This window comes from Crocodylus siamensis, chromosome 4 (assembly GCF_052110815.1).
Source record: "Crocodylus siamensis isolate JL-2025a chromosome 4, ASM5211081v1, whole genome shotgun sequence".
Taxonomy (NCBI): Eukaryota; Metazoa; Chordata; order Crocodylia; family Crocodylidae; genus Crocodylus; species Crocodylus siamensis.
The window spans coordinates 104,875,614-104,898,247 of record NC_143398.1 but is presented as its reverse complement, the minus strand read 5'-3'; the positions used below and the strand labels follow the sequence as shown (position 1 = coordinate 104,898,247).

At 41.7% G+C, this 22,634-nt stretch overlaps 1 protein-coding gene across 4 annotated transcripts in view; it reads left to right on the top strand.

Moving 5' to 3' along the window:
• TBXAS1 (thromboxane A synthase 1) overlaps nucleotides 1–22,634 on the top strand; it is a 394,179-nt gene that overhangs the window by 153,621 nt on the left and 217,924 nt on the right. For all 4 annotated transcript variants that reach the window (XM_090043255.1, XM_090043254.1, XM_090043256.1 and 1 more), the window contains one exon: nucleotides 18,698–18,794. In XM_090043255.1, coding sequence (XP_089899381.1) covers nucleotides 18,698–18,794 — 97 coding nt within the window. The remainder of the gene's footprint in view (nucleotides 1–18,697; nucleotides 18,795–22,634) is intronic.

The window sequence follows — 22,634 nt, the reverse complement described above, 5'->3', positions numbered from 1 at the left end:
ACGGAACTGAAAAAAAAAAAGTATCATTATGTCCCTTTATAAATCTCTGATGCACCTTAAATACTGTGCCCAGTTCTTGTCCATACATCTCAAAAAGGATAAAGAAGAACCAGAGAAAGGCAACACGGATGATTAGTGGTATGGAGGGCCTTTCATATGAGGAGGGGTTGAAGAGGCTACGTCTATTCAGTTTGGAAAAGAGATGCTTGAGGGGGGACTTAATAAAGGTTTATAAAATACTAAATGGAGAAGGGAAAGTCTATAAGAATTTGTTATTTACTATTTCACAGCACAAGAACAAGGGGCCACAAAATGAAACTAGTAGGTAGTAAGTTTAAAACTAACAAAATGAAGTTCTTTCTCACACTGCGTGTAATTAAAGTCTTGAACTCATAGTCCCCAGATGTTGTTGGAAGCCGACAGTTTAGCCAAATTCAAAAAGAGATTGGGCAAATTCTTGGAGGAAAGGGGCATGAGGAACAATTGAGCATGGGAGTTCCGGGTGCATCCTCTGAAATATTAACTTCCCAGATTTTAAATGCTGGGAGCCACAAGTGAGAGAGGAGCAGTAGGGAAAAACCCTGGGCGTGTTCAGTTCTCTCTCCCTTTCAGCCTCCACTGTCTGCCACTGTGAGACACAGGATAGATACTAAGCAAGAGGGACTTTAGGTCTGACCCAGTAAATGGTAATTTTTATGTTCTTGTCCATTTGTGAGATTTTTTCCAATTATACTGGTGTGGGTATAGTTATACTGGTATAACTCTCCTGGATAGCCATAGGAGTGGTCTTTAGGGCTTAGTCCCAGTCACTTTCACGGTGACATAAATGAAACTGGAAGAAGGCACTGTTGTATATTGGAATGAGTGTGGCATAAAGAATTATACTACTAGTGAAAAGCTAGTGCTTTAAATTCACACACTCCAAATCTAGCAGGCTGGAATCTTGGCTGGCGTAAATCAGCATTGTTCTATTTGAAGTTAAAATATCAGGCCAGATTCTCAGCTGATGCGAACTGATGTAACTCCATTGAAGCCCTAGAGTACGTACTGTAGACAGTTGGCATGGGGAAGCTGGTTGTGAACCTACTCCTTACTAAGGAGTGAATTTATGACGGAATAAAATCTGGGATAAATTACTCTGGAGTAATCATGCCTTATGTCCATTCTCTGTAATATCCATAGAATAAAATTGTTTTGTTTAGTAACTTTTGAGATATCCAGACTTTTATCAATGTACTTGATAATGAAAAGAGGTAGACAGGAACAGCAGACTTGAAGGGAAGTGGGAAGCAGTGTCCCTTTTATCACCCAGGAATAATCCACACCTCTTTGTGACTGCTATAACTATGGGCATTTTGACAAGGACTCTGGGGAAGGGATACCACATGCTTCCAAAAATGGCATTGTCAGAAGAGTTTGATTCTCTAGTGTCTTATATCTTTGGCAGTGCCTCCCATACAAAGTGGGGCACACAGGTGTGACCAAATCAACATAGTAGCTTTTTACAGTAACATAGCACTGTGCAGGTAGGTATAGATGACTGCGAGGTCCAGGGTCATGAAGAAAGGAGATGTCATCTTCTGTTCCAGAGCTGAATTGTCACAGGTTGAGCTGACAACATGATCACATGCAAATCTATGATGTATTACAATTACTAAGAATTTTAAAAGAAAATAAACTGTTTTTGTATGCTCAACTTCTTCACAGGAAACTTTTTAAAATGTAGAAAATTAGGGTTGGAAGGGACCTCAAGAGGTCATGTCATCCAGCCTCCTTCTCAAAGGAGGACCATGCCCAAATAGATCATTGCAGCTGGGCCTTAAACCTCCAAAGGATGGATCACCTCTGTAGGTAACCTGTTCCTATGCTTCACTACCCTCCTAGTGAGAGTTTTTCCTAATATCCAACCTAAACTTCTCTTGCTGCAACTTGAGACCATTGCTCCTTAATCTGTCATCTGCCACCACTGAGAGCAGTCCAGCTCCATCCTCTTTGAAACCCCCTTCAGGTAGTTGTTACTAAATCCCCCCTGTTTTCTCTTCTCCAGACTAAATCACTCCAGTTTCTTCAGCCTCTCCTCAGTTAGTTGAAGGCTGCTATCAAATCCCCCTTCAGTGTTCTCTTGTGCAAACTAAATAAGCCTAATTCCCTCAGCCTCTCCTCAGAAGTCATGTGTCCCAGCCCCCTAACCATTTTTGTTGCCCTCCACTGGACTCCCTCCAACTTCTCCACATCCTTTCTATGGTGGGGGACCCAAAACTGGGCACAGTACTCCAGATGTGCCCTCACCAGAGCAGAACAGAGGGGAATAATTACTTCCTTTGATCTGCTGGCAACGCTTCTACTAATACAGCTCAGTATGCTGTTAGCCTTCTTGGCAACAAGGGCACACTGTTAGCTCATATCCAGCTTATTGTTCACTGCAACCCCCAGGTCCTTTTCTGCAGAACTGCTGCCCAGCCTAGCAGCCCCCAGCCTATACTGGTGCATGGGATTGTTCCGTCTTAAGTGCAGGACTTTGCACTTGTCCTTGGTGACCTTCATGAAATTTATTTATTTATTTATTTTGTCCAATCCTCCAATTCATCTAGGTTACTCTGAATCCTAGCCCTACTCTCTAGCATATCTACTACTTCCCCCAGCTTGGTGTCATCTGTGAACTTGCTTAGGGTGCACTCCATCCCATCTTCCAGGTTGTTAAAGAAGATATTGAACAAAACTGGCCCCAGGACCAACCCCTTGGACACTCCACGCAGTACGGGCTGCCAATTAGACATCTAACCATTGATCAGTACCTGCTGAGCCCAGTGATCCAGCCAGCTTTCTATCCACTTTACAGGCCATTCATCCAACCCATACTTCCTTTAAAAAAATTTTCTCAACTCGGACAGGACTGTTATTTCCAGCTGGGAAGCTCAGGGCCACACACCCAGGCTTGAACTTACAACTTTCTGGTCCCCAGTTCACCACACAAGGTATTTGGCTGCATATATGCGATGTAAGCTTTTTTCTTCCCTTTTACCTCCCTGATTCCTTGTTTCACTATTGGGTCATAGTATGGAGTTGGTTTGATCGCTCTGCTCCATGGATCATCCTCTCTGCCTCTCCTTTAGATCTCATTACTGAGCATATAGTCTGCCTTTGGCTTTCTCAGGATGATTGTGTTGGTGGTTCATTCCAGCTCCTGCCCTGAAATCCTTCAGGCTGCTGCCAGCCAGTCCCTGCTGTCAGAGAAGTGGAACCCAGTTTACTCGGCTGAGCTTGAAGACTGTGGCGGTGTTGCTAGCAATACCATCTGTATGGTTAGGTCCATGTGTAATTAGAAGCTGAGCAGATCCCAGTGGCTGAGCAGATGCCAGGTGAAATAAGAAAGACAGATAACTGTCTGTGTCTGAAAAATGGAGCTGCCTCTAGGTTTATCACCCTCTGCCCATCACCACAGGAAGCAGATCCACAGCCCCAGGATTATATCACCCCCATTCACTTTTTCATGTTCCTGCTTTATAGCAACAGTGCTGTTTATGGCAACCTCTGAAAGCCATAGCATAGTGGCCGTTGGAGTCACAGGTACTGCAACTATGTGCTCTTATTGTTTCTTTCCATTTTTCTTATTGATGCAGGATGATCTTGTTTTTGCTTTCTTCCTTTTCTAAGCATTTCAGACCCTTTTATATTTTTGTCTTTGATAACTTTTGATAAGAGCAATCCATTTCAGAAATGTTTGTTCTCATCTCATTGTTTGGAGACTTTTTTTTGTATGGAAACAGAGAGCCAAGCTAATTGCTGGTATAATTCTATTGACATTGCAGTTGTCAAGGATGAACTTGTTCTTTTTTTCCTTTTCTCTCTATATCCATATAAAGGAGCCTCAAGCATAGCTTGGAGGTTTTAAAGCCTGTTTCTCATTGTTTTTAGGAAAGCCTTGGAAGCTCAGAATGCAACTCTTACAGAAATCTTTTCCTTGTGACATACTCCTCTGTTTGGGGTCACCCCTTAATTCTGGGCTTCTGAGATTTTGTATTAGACCTACTGCTATATGAGGTGAGGGGCTGTAGGACATGGCTCCCATAGGCACTAGAGATTTAGATACTGGGCAAAAGTAACAAAGGGAAATGTTTTCCTGGCAACACTTAGCAGGAGGGTTCAAAAAAGAGACAAACTGTCTAGGGCTTCAAAAGGTCTGATTATCTTGGGAACCTGAGTCATGGACAGTTTGGGGCTTAGCTGAAGAGGAAGAATGTCTGGGTCAAGAGTCTCATTAGCATGCCACACTACCAAGCACAGGTCCAAAATAGCTTACATGTAGGTGGGATTGACCCTGATGTGCACTAAACCCAGGCAGGCACAGCGTTCAGGGCAAGACAGTGAGTTGCAGTGAGTTATTTTCCTTTAGCAGTACAAGATGCAGCACCTTTGTGTGTAAGGGAAGGAGAAAAGCTGCCATACAAATAACCCAGGGGCCACTGGTGTGGATGGAGGGTGGCAGAGATGATGAAGAGGGAATAAAAAAAATGTCCTTTATCAGCTTTGCGCATCAAAGGTGATACTATTTATAATAAAATTGTAAAGAAAATTGAGCTAAGAATATTTAAAAATTATGCAAGGAATTGCATTCAAACACTGCATGCTATAAAAAAGTAGGTCAGCCTTAGTCACTCTAGACAGGGCTTCTTTTAGATGTGTAGTTCCAAATCTTATCTGTCTTTTCCTGTTGTAGTACATTAAACTACCAGGACAGATCCTTAGCTGGTCAAAATGAGTATACCTCTATTGATTTCAGTGACGTAAGAGTAATTTAGACCTAACCCTTTTGAATTTGTGGACAGCTACTCTTATACCTACCCACAGACTTGGAGTTTTGTTTTTTCTGAGCTAATCAGTTTTAATTTCCAAATTAGCACACAATCTATCATGCTGTGAAACTAGTGACTCAACTGCTTCTCAAAATGTTTTGTTGTCCATTGGTAATAGCAGATATTCCTGGCAGCCATTGCCTCTGAAATCCATTATTAGTAACATTCATCATTTCTATTTCTACCATGCTTTGTGCCAAAGATTGACCCATTGTTAGTGAGGATGTGACCACCCATCCACAATCTTGCAGTCTTTTCATTCTTTTTTATCAGAAGTACACTGTTGAATCTCAGTTTCCTTTGTCTCTTTCTGATGCCTGGGAGAGGTTAGGAAATCTATCATAGTGTGCTTTATTTTATTATTTTTAAGCAGATCTTTAAAGCCTAGTGCAACTCAAAGTGCATGGATTCAATAAATTATCCTGGAACCATATGCTGCAGTCTTTATTATTAACAATAATATTTTACTTTAAAAAAAATAATTTTTATGATATCTGTTAATGCTTCTTCTGGGTTTACATTATAGCCCTTCTTCCCCAATGTGCCCACATGGTTGTATATTGGCCACTTCTCAAGATAATTTAGTTTGGTCATGTATGCAGCTTAACATTTTCATCTTAAAGAGTTCTGCTAGTGGTTTCATGATGAATGATTAAAGTATTAAGAAATGACTTTTATTTGGCTTGGTGCATGTTTAATAATGCATTAAGCAAATGAAATGAGTATGTGTGTATGTAATATGACTATATAGAAGAATTACATATTAACCATTAAGGGATTTTTTTTTTTAATGTATTTTTCCTGGGACAACATTTGTGTCTTGTAGGATTCAGATTGTCCCCAGGAAGGCAGTATGTGCTTGCTGTCCTTTTTCTACTTTGATATACATATATTACTGATGATAAGAGAGTGAGATTTAATAGTGGCTTGACACTAAGAACACACACAGTAAGTGGGAATTGCAGTAAAGGAAATCTAATTAGAAGAACACATTTAAACAGTATGGTAATATAAGGTGAAAAAAGAAGAGAAAGAAAAAGCCACGGCTTTGATTTCTCGGATATCTCTGTAGGTCTATGTAGGTGGTGCAATTTTGAATTCATTGCAGTTGGTAAGTTTTATATCCTGTTGACCTTAGTATGGTTGGTAAGAACTATATTCTTACCAACCACATAGTTCTTATATGTAGTGTGTGTATATAGTTTGTGTGTGTGTTGTGTGTGTGTGTGTGTGTGTGTGTGTATCTACCCAAAATATAGTTCTTATATACAGTAGAGGCCACTGCTGTTACACCTATAGACACTTAACATGAAAGAGGGACTCAGCTGACAGATCTACCTTCAAGTTGAAGGGATGGTGCTGCTATTAGTTATTGTTTCCCACACTTTTTATCATCATAAGACCTTGTGTTCAATTTCTGATGTTTAAATACCTTAGATTAGTAACCACAATAGACTAACCACTTGCACTTTGTTTAACAAACTTGCATTCCTTTTTCGTGCACTCAGTGCCCTCCCCACCCCATTTTTTTTCTCTTTTTGTCTATAGATGTAGTTGGGGTTCATGACTTCAGCATTGCATGTTTCATAGATTCATAGATTTCATAGACATTAGGGCTGGAAGGGACCCCGGAGGATCATGGAGTCCAGCCCCCTGCCCTGGGGGGCAGGAAGTCAGCAGGGATCATAGGATCCCAGCAGGATAAACATCTGAATGTGTCTTGAAGGCGTTCAAAGTGGGTGCTTGAATCACCTCTGGAGGCAGTCTATTCCAGACCTTGGGGGCTCAGACAGTAAAGAAGTTCTTCCTTATGTCCAGCCTGAATCGGTCGCTGCGGAGTTTGTGACCATTTGATCTTGTCATCCCTTGGGACGCTCTGGTGAACAGACATTCCCCCAGATCCTGATGAGCACTCCTGATAAACTTATAGGCCACCAGATCACCCCTGAGCCTGCGCTTTTCCAGGCTGAAGAGCCCCATGGCTCTCAGCCTCTCAGCATAAGGTCTGTTTTCCTGACCTCTGATCATGTGCGTGGCTCTCCTCTGGACTCTCTCAAGCTTCTCCACATCCTTTTTAAATTATGGAGCCCAAAATGGATGCAGTACTCCAGTTGCGGCCTCACCAAGGCCGAGTACAACGGGAGAATTACATCCCGGGATTTGCTTGATAAGCATCTATGGATGCAAGCCAGCGTTTTGCTCGCTTTACTAGCTGCATCATCACATTGAAGACTCATGTTCATCTTATGCCATGTTGATTATCCTGAAAATTAACACACATCTTCTGTTGTATCCTATGCCTACCTGGTACCTCTAAGAGCTAGTGTTTCAATAACAAGAACAGAGAAGTGGTTCTGAAGAAAACAAAACTACATGAATGCAGCATAAGCAAAGGGAGATGCAACATTTATACACGCAATATGTGATAGTATGCAGTGTACTGTAAGCTGGCTTACTGGTTTGAGTTAAGATTACTATACAACTAGAAAATGGTAGATTGAAAGAAAAGCTGGTACATATTCATCCTGAATGCACTAAAAATAAAATGTTTCATTGCCCACCACTGCTGATAATATTTGTGAATTGAACCAGATAAGCTCCCTCAGGGGCAGGCAATTATTTTGGGCAGAGGGCCGCTTACCGAGTTTTGGCAGGCCATCAAGGGCTGCATGGGTAGCCCTGCCCCTTGACAGGTGCCACGCCCCCTGGTTGCCAGTGTGGGACTAGAAGTCCTGCCCTCTGAGCCCCTGACCTTTGCCACCAGAAGTCCCTTCCCTTGCCCCCCAGAATTACTCCTTTCAGCAAGGGGTTTTACCATCTCTGAACCAGAAAAATACCAAATTATAGTCTAAAAATCAAACCTGTACTACAACATCCATTAATTTGATTTCAAAAAATATTTTTGTCCTGATCTTACATGTGTTTTCACCTTACATGTGTTTTCACTTCTCAGCCTCTTGAAGGCATAGATCAAGTGTAGTATATATATAGAGGTGATAGCATTATAGCTTAAAATTAAGTCTTACTTTTGTATATTGTGGGAGGGTGTGGGCAGGAGAGTGGGTATAAGCTTGTGGCTATGTGGGTATGGGGGAGGGTGTGTGTATGTGTGTGGGATTTGTGGGGTGTGGGTGGGTATGGGTTTTGTGGGAGACTGTGTGTGGGAGGGGGGAGGGTGGCTGATGAGAGTTGTGGCTTGTGAAAGGTTTGCCCTCCCCCTGCCTCATGGCAGGCAGAGCCCAGTGCTCAAGCAAGCCCAGGCTGCACGTTCCTGCTGTTCTGGGCCCCGGGGCACTGGCACAAGCCCCATGCTGCTGCTTGGCCCCCGTCTTCCACTGCTGCCCTTCTCCTGTCGCTTCCTTGTCCCCTCCCTCTCCCCAACCCGGTCACTGTGGCACCACATCTCAGCTGCTCCTGTGGTCCCAGCGCTGCAACTGGGAACCATGTGGAGCGGAGCGCCCAGCGGGGGAGTGCAGTGGAGTGGGAAAATGGCTGCGGCAGGTGGAGGAAAGGGGTAGTTAGTGGGGGCACAGAGTGCAGTGACAGCTGGGCAGGATCATGGGGCCAGTGCTGGCAGGGTCCAGAGCAGAGTGGCAGGAACATGGGGCTGGGCTGCCAGGGGTCTCTGGAGCCAGGCTGCACTGCTCAAGCAGAGAGGAGGGAGCCAGCCTGGCTCCATAGAGCCCTAGGCAGCCCCTGCCCCGCATTCCTACTGCCCCGCTCTGGGCCCTGCCAGCGCTGGCCCTGGTGTGCCAGCATGGGCCCCGTGCTCCCGACCGGCTGTCTCTGCAGTCTCTGCATTCTGTATGCCGCTCACTTTCCCTTTCCCCTGCCTGCCGCAGCCATTTCCCCACTTCCCCATCCCACCTGAACTCCAGTACCATGTGGTTCCTAACTGCAGTGCCAGGACTGCAGGAGCCAGCCTGGCAATCGCCTGTGGTCGTCCCCTGGCTCCCACCTCCCTCCTTCTTATCTGTGTTTCTCTCAAAGCAGGGAGGCAGAAACAGCCCCAAGCCAGAAGCTTCCAGCAGCCCCTGCTGGGCAGAGGTTTCCAACTGAGGCTAGGCGTAGGGGAGTTGGAAGTGGGCCAGGGCTGGGTCAGACTTGCTGTGGCAGCTGTTTAGTTCTGCCGCCAGCTCCCTCTGGGTCCTTCTGCTCCTGGCTCCTGTCATCTTTGACAGGCAGCCAGGGGCAGATAAATATTAATTTTCTAAATTTTTTAAGGGCCCCATGGGCCAGATAGAATGGCCTGGTGGGCCTGATCTGGCTGGTGGGCCATATTTTGCCCCCCTCCCCCACCCTGAGCTATCTACAAAGCAATGGAAGATAAAAGCATTACAAGGAAATGAAAAGGTTTGTGCACTTCAGTTTTGGTTCCCTATGTTGGGTCATTTAATGGGACCTCACTTATCAGAACGTTATTGCTCAACATTTTCTGAAAACCAGATCCCTTTAAGATGTCTCAGATTGGGCACTTATAAAATTGAGGACCTGAAATCAGTTGTCACTTCTGAAAATTTTTGCCAGTGTACATGCAAGAGCAGATGCGGTTGCATGTAATAGTTGCAGAAATCATATGGCTATTGATGGCTTGCATTTTTTGCTGTTATTGTGTCTCAGAAAAACAATAACCGATGACCAGATGTGCAGTTCTACTGGGGATAGATACTGGTCTGAAATGATTTTTGAGGCAGAAGGCAAAAGCTATTTAATCTGACATCTTGAAGTGCATTTGCTTTTATGAAGTGTGGTTTTCTTTTTTAATGATGGGAGTATAACTAACCATTTATTACACTCAAGGTTTTATTATAGTCAACCTGCTGTATAAATGCTGGTATATATTACTATGCCAAAGTATTGCCTGCTCCTATTTTGATCCTCTGACCTCTTTCCTGTATCATGTTCAGCACATGTTTGCACACACTGTATTCTTTTATCCATTCCCTGACCTTTTCGTTTAACTGAATCATAGGCGCATGTGCACCTCCACACACATCCACACTTTTGTGTGTGCTTGCCCTTTTTTTTTCTTGCACTCTGGAACACGGGAATCAAATCCCCAACTTCGCTCATTTTCCTTCTGCCATTTTTTCCCCAGAATTTTCTACAATGCAAAGTATGCTGGGCTTTATCTACTCTGTCTGTTAACCAGTCTTTCCCCATTTAGCATCCCATTCTTAACTTTTCTCTTGTAGTAGTAATTATGCTGCTTGTATCCAGGTATACAATATTAAATACCTATTGCCCTGTAACTCTTAATAGTGCTATTTTTTTTGTTTTTCCCTCAAAATCATCTACCTGTCTCTCAAGTCCAGCTGTTTACAATTCAGAGCAGTAATCATTATTCACCCTAAGTGAATCCAGAAGAGCCACCTGTGTTTATCCTGGATAACATTATCCAGTTATCCACCCCAGCCATGTTGTACTTTTGTCCCTCTTTTTTAATGTCTCTGATAACAGTAGACAACATTGTCAAGTATTTTTTTAAAAAGAAAGAAACCCAAACAAACAAAAAACCCCTTAGTCATCCCGATCCAGACAAACAAGCACTGTGTAAATAGGGATGAAGCAAAATAGGAGAAACAATGTGGACAGAATAAGAAGTCTCTTGAAATCTCACAGATGTGGCTCTCTTCCAGCATGTTTCTGGGAAACAGTTGTCTAGTGCTTTTTCTCTTAGCACGTGGAAATAGAATATTTAGATTTAGAATAGACGTAGCAAGGTGAAACTGAGGTAAAGCAGTTCACACGCTGTTGGTCTAACACGTTTACAGAAAAACTAGTTATGGAAATGTGTTGAAACTTACAGGAAATGTCTGCTATTGCATTGCATGGAGGTCGGTCCGGTGTACTGTTTAACATCTGCAGACAAAACAAACTTCATCCCAACTCAGTGAATGTCACAGTCCAAGCCTGGATAATAAAATGTAGACAAATGCAATCTAAGCTTGGTGGGAATCGTGCTGGGAAAATATCTTAGAAAGCCTGTTCTGCCAGTATTGCCAAGTCAAAATACTTACAAAACTTTTCAGCTTTACCGGCAGAAGCAGGACTAGTACTTCCAGGCAGAAGAAGAAACCTCATGTCTTATTAAGATCACAGCACTGTTCATATTCAGTAACATAATATAGAAGCACAATCCCATTTACAGCTTTCATTTTGCATTAATGAAATAGAGTACTGATACAGCTAATCAACAGCAGTTATGTGACACAAACACAAGTGATGCGGTAGTGGCAATCGTTTTAACCCCTCCGACAGGATAAAAATAAACCAAAACAGCCCTGGGAAATAGGTGATGTTTTCAGACTGCAGAATAAGTGTGCCACAAGAGCTTCATGCTTCTCTATAGTGTTCTGACAGTGTCTTTTAATGGGGAAGAGACCAGTTTTCATGCCCATTCTTGACTCTGCCTTTCTTCTTAGGGTGTCGAGTAGAAAGCTGCTGGGGGTGTTATTTGTGGTTCCTCCAGCTTTCTTCATTTGAACCTGCACTAATACAGAAATCAATTATGTGTAGGTTACCACATTGCCATCATATAATACAGTTAAATGGTGCGTTTCATCACTGTAGCAGTTTGCATACATTAACTACTTTAAACCCTACTGAGCCCCTATATTGTCGCCTGCCTCGATCTCATGTTTATAGAGAAATTTAAACAGTCATGGAGGATTTGATTCTCCAGTTTTTCAAAGCTCTGCTCAGGTAGAGGAAGGTGTACATCAGGGAAGCCTTTCTCCTGATCCTGAACTAAGCCCCAGCCTAAGATAAGCAACAGCTTTAGCTTACCTTGGAAAGCCCTCAGCAAGCATCTGCTTCTCCCAGGGGCAGATTCAGGGGTTGTACTGATGCATTTGCATCCCCCTTTGATTCCTGCTCCATCCAAAGTTTAAAACTTAACTGCCTATCAGTGGCAGCAGTATTTCTAGTCAGGCAGTGCTGAGGGAGTCATTTGACTTCGTGGCTCATTATAATGTACCTGATCCCTTCTAAACTGTTCATTCCACAGGTATTAAACAACACTCTCTGCTTTTTTTAATGGTCTTAATATGCCACCAATCAAGCTATCCTTTGTTCTGTAATTCTGTTGTATGCTAACTGTTCCTGGAAATCAAGCTCTTATTTCACAAGCCTGCAATTTATTTATTTTTTAACTCATTCCAATGAAGTTATATCATTATATCTGGAAAAGAGCAGGCTCATGGGTTACTTGGTGGCAGCCTATAAGTACATAAGGGGTGTGCATCAGGATCTGGGGAAACGTCTGTTCACCAGAGTTCCCCAGGGGATAACAAGGACCAACAGTCAAACTCCTGCAAGACCATTTTAGGCTGGACATAAGAAAAAACCTGTTTACTGTCCAAGCCCCCAAGGCCTGGAATAGACTCTCTCCAGAGGTGGTGCAAGCACCTACTGGACTCATTCAAGAAATGTATGGATGCTTATCTTGCTGGGATCCTTTGACCCTAGCTGACTTTCTACCCCTGGGGCAGGGGGCTGGATTTGATGATCTTTTGAGGTCCCTTCCAGCCCTAATGTCTGAAATCTATGAAATATTTTTTTTGCCTTTTAAACTGAATAATACAGCCCTAGGCTCTTAGCATATTAATAAAGCTTCTAGTTTATTTTTAACTGGAGAAAAATGTGTTGTTTTATATGTGATGATGCACCTTGGCATCTGCCACTCCTTGTCAAAATTGCAGAGCTGCCCGTGTACTTGCCCTTGCCACAAACTCTGTAAATCATGGATAATGTGTGAGTTGTACACTGGACCAGACAAGAATATAAGCATAGCCATATTTTAGCATAGCCATATTTTAACAATTGGTAGAACTTTAATAATTCCAGAATTATTCCTCATTAGCAGGTGCATTTACACATGACACTACGTTGCCATAGCCATGCTCTATGGCGATACAGTGTCTGCGGGTAAAAACCATGATGCCGCAGCTACATCGCCATAGTGACACGCTTCCTCGTTATAGTGCAGCAACATAGTGCTTCTAAATAACCATGCGCAGTGTAGGAAGTACTAAATGATGGTGCAGTAGTAACAGCACCATAGTGGCATGTATAGACACACCTGCTGTTTCCTAAAGCCCCTCGGGAAGTCTTTTGACCAGCTGCTAATTTTGAGTTTGCATGATTGCTCATTGTATGTCAGAAGAGAACACTTTCAATCTGAAGAATGTGGACAAATAGAATGATGCATCAAAATATGTACCAGTAAGCAAAATGCCATATGAGTGTGCTTCTTACAGTGACATTTTGAATGATCAGTTCTGATGGTGTTTTTTTAAAATCCATTTGTGAAATGAGAATCCACGTCAAAGGAAGTTATTGAACAATATACTCCTAGGTGGTAAAGGGTGTTGTCTCCTTTTTATAGTTGTGCAAATCCTACATTTTTTCTTGGGGTCAGCAGACCTGTGAAACTGGATCACTGGAAGAGGAAACATAGGAAGGAAGGGGACAAAAAGTCAGAGTTGGCTTGCAGACTAACTCTGGGTACACTGGCAGAGTTGGGTATGAAACTTATTTTCTCTATGCCTCTCTGCTGTCTGTCACATTAAGTTCACCTCTTTCTTGATTTGACTTTTTTTCTCAGAAAGTAATGGGGATGTCTGAGTTTGCTACATCTTGGCTTCCAAGCTGTTTACCTCCAATATGGTACTTCTGTTAACAAAATTAATGGAAAGGGTTGATAAGAAAGCCTCACAGATTGAAATGTGGAAGATGCGTTCTGTTCCTGACCCTGCAACAGACTTGCATGCCCTTCAGCAAGTCCTTCCTGGGAGGTTTCTGGAAGGTTAAGACGTCAATAGAAAAATCATGTGCCTAACTTCTTTATGCCTTTGATGGACTCCTGATCTGTCTGTCCTTCAGTTCTCCAACTGCAAAACAGGCAAGAACACTTCCTGTTCCCCATTCTTTATTTCTCTTGTCTATTTAGATTTCAAGCTCTTTGAAGCACAAATATTTATTATCAAGTTTATGTAGAACACTTAATACATCAGAGACTGGGATTCTTTTGAAGCTGCTAAGTTCTGCAATAATACCAGGCACACTAGGGCTAGGGACAGAAGTTACATATAAACCAGTTTAGGTGATCAGAAACTGGTTTAAACTTGTAACAGAATAGAAGTTCAGTGTACATAAACCAATTTAAAAATGGCTGAAACTGGTTTAAGATAAACCTGGTGGAATGTAGTATCAGACTTAACTGATTTGTGAAAATTCTGTCCCTGACCCCTTCCTCGTTCAGATCAGATCAGAGTCTCCCAGCATTTTCAGTCCTGGGCTGGCCTGTGCTGTCTCCTCCCTAGCTGGAGCAGCGAGGGCTGGCTACCTGTCCCCCAAAGCTAGCCCCAGCGGGGGTCTGGAGCCAGGGAGGAGGATTAAACTTCCCTTCACCCGGGTATGGAGCTGCCCTGCCCTACTTGCTTAGTGCTGTCTTCAGCTGTGGACTACAAATCCCAGAGGCACCTAGAAGCAGGAACTGGAAGTGAAGAGCAACCTTTCAGAGTCCTACTGCTGTGAGTCTGGACTGCAAATCCCAGACCTTGGGGACATCAGGAAGAGGAAGTGAACACACAGCCCATGCTAGTTATGTGCCAGAGAGCCATGCTGTAGCACACCCTGACTTCTGGCCTGAGCCACTGCAGTCATGTGGCTGCATTTCCTGAATCAAAAGTGAATGTCTGTTCACTTGCTTATTGGTTCCATCTTTGCTGCTTAGGCTAACCTGCAAAGACTGAATCAATTCAGCCTCGGGCGTTTTGACTGTCTGTACTTAGCACAGGAGTCATCAGTTCCTCATACTTCTTCCCCTCCTTTCTTTTCCTCTCAGTGCAGAGTAGCAGCCATTGTGGCGATTGCATCAGGGCTGTGCTACTGTTAGTCACATACCACTTAGTGTTATAAAATCTGTACTTCTGATAGGAGCTGGATGTGGGTAGTATTCATAACAAATCAGTTTGCTGGCCTCTGAATTAATTATGCAAGCAATGTTGACCTTATGTCTATTTTTAAATGAGTAAACATACTTATATTACTCCACCTGCTGTGAATGAGCATCTCTGAAGAGAGTAAAGGAGGCAATTTCTTCTTCCTGTGAAATGCCTATTAAGAAAATTTGCTTTTTCTTCTATATGTTTGCTTACTTCCCCTCCTTATTTTTTTCCTTCCTTCCATTTTCATTATTTTCCCTTGAGGAAAGAGAGAGAGAGAATATCATTTTCTTTTTAGTTTGGTTTTCCAGATGATCTTTGTCTGCTTAACCAGACTACAGCCTAAAAAACAAAGCTCTGTTTATTGCCTAGCAGCATTTTTTTATGATTAGTGTAATGCATCAGAAATGCATGGGCCTGATAACAGATAGGAAGATCAAAGCCTTCTGTCAGTTGATGGCCTGGCTATAAACAGGGCAATTGGAGTGCAGGTGTTTCCCACACAGATGTTACGCACAAAATACTCCCTTGGCCACAAAACACTATCCACACACTCCACTTTTCCTGTGAAGTGAGGCAATGTTTGGAAGGTAGCTGTCTTGTTCAGAGCGTACATGTTGATAAATGGCTTAGGAGCTGATCTGTTGCTCTTTACAATAGACAGTGCAATACAGCTAGAATGGCCTTTTGGGTGCAGCAAAGATGACATTAGATGTGGTTGGAATTTCTCCTTCCGTGTGCAATAAGCTTGAGGGCTTAAAGTCAGTGGTTGTTTCATGCTGTATTATGAAAATCCAAATTTGGGTTCCATAATTTGTCCCTCACAAATGCTGGGATCATTGTAGGGCACATGGAAGGTAAGGGGCGATGGTATGGTAGACAATTCAAAACAACTTATGTTTTGACTGGTGATAACAGAGATGCTCTGGAAAGAGACATGTCCAGCCCTTTTCTGCTGTGAAAAAGGTATTGGATTGATGGCCCTGGAAATTGGAAGTAGGTGGAATTTGAACAACAGGGAAACAAGTCCCTATATTTTGCAAAGGCTCATATCAATGTCTGTCCATCCATTCTTAGACCAGCTTGCAACAAGGAAGTTCAGACAACTGTGTGTGTGTTTACAGTTCGAGTTATTAAAATGCTTTGGGTACAAATTCAATTTCTTTGCTTAATATATTACCATTTTACTCCCTCTTGAATTATAGGGCCTTTGGTAAACATACTGGGAGGTTGCCTAGCTTCTCTCTAGCTCCTCTAAGCAAGTCTGTGTTCTTTGCTGAACAGTTTTTCAAGAACTTAGAGTAGCACTCCTTAGGGAATTGTAAAGCCAACATCCCTGCACCTTCTATAGCAACAGAATGCTGGGGGGACTATGTTGTTCATCCTTTTCTCCTGTATGGGAAGCACACTCCTGTCACAAGCTGTGATAAATTGGGACACTAGGCCTTTTGTGCCCTGACTACTAATCCTTGCTGTTCCTAGAATGCTAGCTTTAAAATATGAAGTTTTGAGCTCTCTGTGTTTGGAGGCTCCAGTTTAAACAGGAGAGATTATTTATTTACCAGCTCATAGTAGTACTGCAGTGTGATTTAGTCTTCAGACTTGGTTTACACTTGAGAAAGTTTTCTTAGCCTCTCTCTATGTTGTAAGAAGTGTGGGTGTTCTGGGGTTTTTTCCCCCTTTAACCAGTCTATACAAGCCCAAGTGTGAACACAGTTACATAGATATATGGGGTGTCTTGCACCAGTTTATCTTATTTGCCTTTCCATAAAAGAATGAGAGATTTTGCTTATAAGCACCTTTTTTAACCAGTACAAATGTACCCACTGGGTTCAGGGGTCTGTGGTTAGGAGATACAATTTTTATGCATAGATAAGCTCCAAGAAAAGATTTATCTGGAACAACTTCATAACAGTGGCTATCCTCAATTATTCATAAGCCCGTTTGTAGTGAGATTGCTAGAAAACTGTTTGTTTGTTTTTAAACTGATTTGTTATATTGGTAATTTGATGAGACTACGCATTTTTTTTTCAATAATAAATCTAAGTCTAAGCAAGGTTGGCACTATCCCCATGTAGTAATACCAGATTAATTGAAGGTTTGATATGGCAGGGGTAAGTCTGTGTAGTTTATTTAAAAAGATTATTGTTTCAGAGTTTTTATCCTATTAGACAGTTAGAAAACAAACAGATACTGGTAGGGAAACATCCTCTTGGTTTTGAGAACAAGGCCCTGATCTTCTGAAGACTTCCGGCATACGGTGACTCATGTACTTAAAGTTCAGTATACGCTGATGTTTCTGAAGAATCAGGACTCATGTTGACGAAACAGAGTAGTTCATACATTGTTTTGTACTCAGCTCCCCTCATCCCTCCTGCTTTGCTTTTTTTTTCTTTTTTAAGATGGAAGAAGAGAATGAGGAGTTCATTACTGTAATGTGTGGAATTGAGTTTTCCAGAGTGCTTTCCAACTTCTTTCCTAACAGAAAGAAGCAAAGATTAGGAAGAATGTTGTAGTAAACATGGGGTTTGTGAAAGCAGGAAGGAGCCTTGAGGGGAACACTTAATATATTATTGCTTTTCCTTCACCCTTAAATATAATCTACTGTTAAACATGTTTGTCTCACAGGCAGATTAACAGCACAGAACCTTGCATAAAAGCAATTTTAGACACTTTGGAGTGTTTTGGATACATTACTGGATTTACTACTTATACTCTGTCCCATTCTTTTTTCCTCCTGGCCCCATCTACCCCCCTGCCACACACACACACATAGACACTCACACTTTTAATGGGATTAATTATTTTATATGATACAACAGAGAGAATGGCTGGAAACTTCATTGCCAGCTGTTAATGCCAGCTGTGATTCAAGTAATGAATCATTTGAAGGACAAAGTCCCAGAAATGGTGAAGTGGGTCTGATATCATAAGGATCAATATTTAGCATAAATACATTTGAAATGAAATATGTTATGATTCTGGTTTGCTTTGTGTCAAAGTGAATTTGGTCCCTCTGAAAATGCTTGAATCATATATTTGGGGGTTCAAACCCCTCTTGCCACCAAAGACAACAGGCAACAGAATTGCAAGGTGTGCTTTTGCTTCTGTGCCAGGATGCTCTATATTTCACCTGGATAGACCCATGTTTGGGAAGGAATGTAAAGAAAGGTTAGTGTTCAGGGCCATTGGTTCTTTGGCCTTTCTGCAACAATTGCAAGCTAGTGATGCACAGGTTTGGAGATGTTTAGGTGTTTCACTGTGGAGAGGAATTCACACATTTATACCACCCATGGGTGCCTATAGACGTGCTAGAGGCTGCTTTGATGTGCTGTAATTACAGCGTGTCAGAGCAGACTTGATTAATCAAGTCTGCTGGAGCATGCTAATTAATGTGCTCCAGCCAGCCTCTGTGTCTCATGTATCAGCATCCCTGTGCTTCAAAATGGCAGTGGGAGTTCTTTAACTAAATGAATGAGCTTTAGTTCAAGCACTTCTGCCACCATTTTGAAGTGCAGGGACACTGATACAGGAGACACTTAGGGTGCTTTAATTAAATCCCACCCCCGGAGCACATGTAAAAACCCCAGGATTTTAACCTCCTCTAATCAGGTTTTTACAGAATTACAGGATTGGAATTTAAGTGAGTAATGAAAATAATTAGGGAAAAAAACTACTCAAATGTATACATTGGTTATATAAAACACCAGTGACTTGACAGCTTTTTCTTTTTTAGAGAGAGAGAGTTGCAGGAGATACTAAGCTATCAAAGGGAATGGAAAACTATTTTGATTTATTTATAGGAACATATTTGAGCTACTATAGCATCTTGGGGAAGGTGGCTGTTCATCTGTTGGCTATAACTATTGATACAATTCTCTACTTTATTTGTAGGTACTACATTGGCCGTCGTACATACATGGTGGTGTCTGAGCCAGAGATGATCAAACATATCTTAGTGAAGGACTTCAGTAACTTCACCAACAGAATTGTAAGTTGGTGGAAAGACTCTTTTGTATACTGTCATTTCAGCACCCAAGAGGCCTCATCCTGCAGGTCCAAGACAATCTTATGCTGATTTTAGAGTCTGCATTTTTTTCAAATCGGGCTGAAGGAAATAGAGGAAGGATAGACTTAAAAGGAAGGGTGCATGAACTTCTGAGTAAAACTGAAGGAACATAAACTGACATCTAGCCCTTAGGATTTCAAAGACAAAGAGGAAGTATTAAAAATTGAAATGGTAATCTTGAGGCTAAGGCACTGGACTGACTCTCAGAAGAGCTGGGTTTAGTGTCCAGCTCTGCCAGTGTGATGATGAGCGGGTCACTTAATCCCTCTGCACCTTAGTTCCCTTTCCTCTGGCCCTTTGTCTAGTCTTTGTCCATTCAGATTTTAAGTTCCTTGGGACAAAGGTAGTAGTCCCTTACTATGCGTATGTATTATGTGTAGCACAGTGGTGCTCTGCTCATAGTTGAGCATTATTGTACAATAAAATAAAAAGAATTGGTATTTATGTTAAGAAATGCAAATGATTTGTATACAACTTAGTGCTCTAGACCTTTAAAAATATTAAAAATGCTCTTTTTGAAGGATTGTTTTGAACAAATAAAAAGAAGGAAGCCACAAAGGCACGGCAGGGCTTTCCCATATTCATTTAACATTTTACAAGAAAATGTCTGTGGTCATTTTTTGGTTTAAGTTGCTCTTTTCTTTTTCCTTGCCAGTTTGCATGTTCTTCTCTCTTTAGAAGTCTTTGTAAATATCTGCAATACCCTCTTAAAGTTTAAGGGGTTCAGAATTCTTTAGCCAGTGTACCATTTTTACTGTAAGATGTTGGATCTTGCTATTGACTCTCTGTTTAATATGCATATTGTTCTTATCACCACAGTGGTTGAGCATTTCCTGAGTATTTATGGGTTTATTCCCACAGTAGCCCTGTGAGATAAAGATGTACTATTAATCAGGTACAGATCAAGTGGTTTGCTCAAAATCACCCAGGAAACCTGTGGCAGAGGACAGAATTGAATGTAAATCTTCTAGGACCTTTGCACATGCCATTTTTTGCCCTTTCTTGAGCAGGTTTTCTGGATGCTTTAAAAATCTTTCTGGTGCATTAAAGTAAAACTCCTTGGAAGTAGTTTTCTTTGGCTCACCACGAATTAAAGGTTCGCACCCATGGATTTTTTGCTTGCAAATACAAAGGCACTCAAAGACATGTAAAGAACCTCTTTGTCTATCAGATGACAATGTGACTTTTTGTAGTTCACCCCTTTGTATTGTTTCTGCTTTCAAATTGCTTCTGCTTTTTTTTTTTTCTTGTGGCGTGTGCCAGCTCTATGCTTCTACAGCTGCATGGATTGGGGGGGCTCCGGGTCAGGGTGGGGCAGATCTGGACCATCCTGCTCTCCTGTGGCACCAGTGAGGGGCTGGACTTAATTCGTTCAAAAACCAAGCGTGTGCAAACACTGTTGTGACACTCCAAAGCTTAATTAGTTTGAAAATGTAGTGTGTGCAAACAGTGATGCAACACTCCAAAATAAACTAGTTTAAATGTTATAAACCTATTTAATTTAATGAGGATTAAATGCCATGGTGTGTACAGGTGCCCCTAATTTCCAGCTCTGTTCCTTAATGACAAGCCATCTTCCATCTGTCTTTTCTCACTATTGCTGGCTTGAGAGATGCCCATAAATCACATTCAAAATAATTAACATGAACATGCTCTGTTTTACTTCAGCTTTTATCCACCTCTTCTCCTGCTTTCTCATTTACCTCTAGTCTTCAAAGATTTTATTTCCCACCTTTTACTTTGTTTGCTTTCCACAGTTGGGGATGCTCAGCCTTCTATTTCACATATATCCACATCTGTCTGGAATCTGTACTGTTTTCCTGTCAGCCATTTATTTTCCCATAAGTTCACCTTGGAAGCTTCTTTCTCTTGTTAGCTGGCAATTGATACTCCTAATTTAAGTGTTTGTTGATGTGTGGTATAAAGGATTTTATAAAAAAAAATTTATATATATTGGAGTGTATGTAAGAGAAGCCATTTGAGTTTACTCCAATACAATTTTGTGTATGTGAATAATGGTTGCAAGGTGAGGGTGAGAAAAGCACATTCTAGGTAACAGAAGCCTTCCTTATATTCATGTAAATGTTAAAAAGCTTTTAGGAGAGAGTGCTTCTGTTTGTTTATATATTTTTTAAATTACTCCGAGCGAGTCTCTTCTCTACTTTCATTAAGAGTTTATTTGCTAATGGAGAATTTAAAATACAAAAAAAAAAAGTTTTCTCTCCCCTTTCCTTCTCCCCCATGTTATGTTGAGAGATTAGAGTCCTGGTTTTGCATAAGTGGATACAAAGCTCTGTTAATGTAGTAAAATTCTCATTTGAAATGCCCCTACTCTTCTTTGAGTTGACTGTCAGTTTTGCAGATGATTTTTCTGATGCACTTGAACAGGGAATAGGACAAAACCGTAACACTTGCTTGCTTGCTTATTTTTTTAAAACAGAACCAGAATTTCAACCTAGTCTACCAGGGGGCAAAATGTCAGTACATTAACCCTACATGCCACAACAGTACATTATTCATCACGTTCCAGCACTAGTAGTAATGATATGTTAAAAAAAAATGTCTGTAAGCTGCATGATGTATGGCACTAATTCCAAAGGCAAAGTGCATTAGGCGGGGAAAAAAGTTTACATTCCATATGTGCCTTGGTGCCTTTATGATTAATAATAAAAATATATTTTTCTGGGAGGTAGTGGGAAATTGTATTTTCAAAGGGCTGCACCAGTAAACACAGCTGATAGACAAGGAGTGATAAGATGATAATTCAGTGGACTCAGAACTTTTATTAAAGCTGTCTATAGTATGGTGTCAAGTTGCTGAGTGTTCTTAAAAAGAAATACCTTAATTTGTATATGCACACTGGCTAGTTACTTCTTGGAAGGTATTCAGAAGGTCTTTGTAGAATCAGTCCAGTTTTAAACAGATAAGAGGACTCTCAGAATTGCCCTGATTACCACCTAGACAAGCAATTCAATGGAGAGGTAAGGGAGTCATCAAGATATTACATGAAATTGTACACATGAACTTGGTATTTACTGAGCTGTGTTTTTTGTTGATACAATATGAAACATCCTTTTCTTTGCTGTTTATGGGGTTCCTTTCAGCGTGAGAGGATTGTTTTGGAGGCAGATCTGATTATGATTGTACAGACACTGAAACTTACTGTAAGGAGCTGAATGCCATTTTGAATATACAGTAGTGAATGTTTCAATTTTACAAGCGTCCACAGTTTGTGGAAGGTGCTTCTAGTAGGACTTTGGACAAAGGCTTGATGAACCAAGGCAAGGGAAGAGCTACTGAAACTTGTGCTTCCAATAAACAGGAGGAACTGGTCCTCCTGCTAAACAAGAATGACTCTGATCTTGTAGGTATAATGGAAACCTGGTGGGATTCCACCTATGACTGGGCCACAGGTACAGATGGCTATACCTTGTACAGAAGAGATCGTGTGGACAAAAGTGGGGGTGTAGTTTTCTCTGTCCAGGAAAGCTACACATCCCTGCAAGCCAACATTGACACCCAGGGTGGACGACTGGAGACTCTCTGCATTAAAATCTATGGTGAATGTGGCACAGGGGACACAATGGTGGGAGTCTACTACAGACCTCCTAGTCAGAATCAAGAGGTTGATCAGGAATTTGTCAGGAAACTGGCTGAGGCTGCATGCTGCTGGTGCATGGTTGTTATGGGAGACTTCAACTACCCAGACATCTTGTGGGAAGAGCACTCAGCCAAATCCGAATGGTTGCAAAGCTCCCTTGT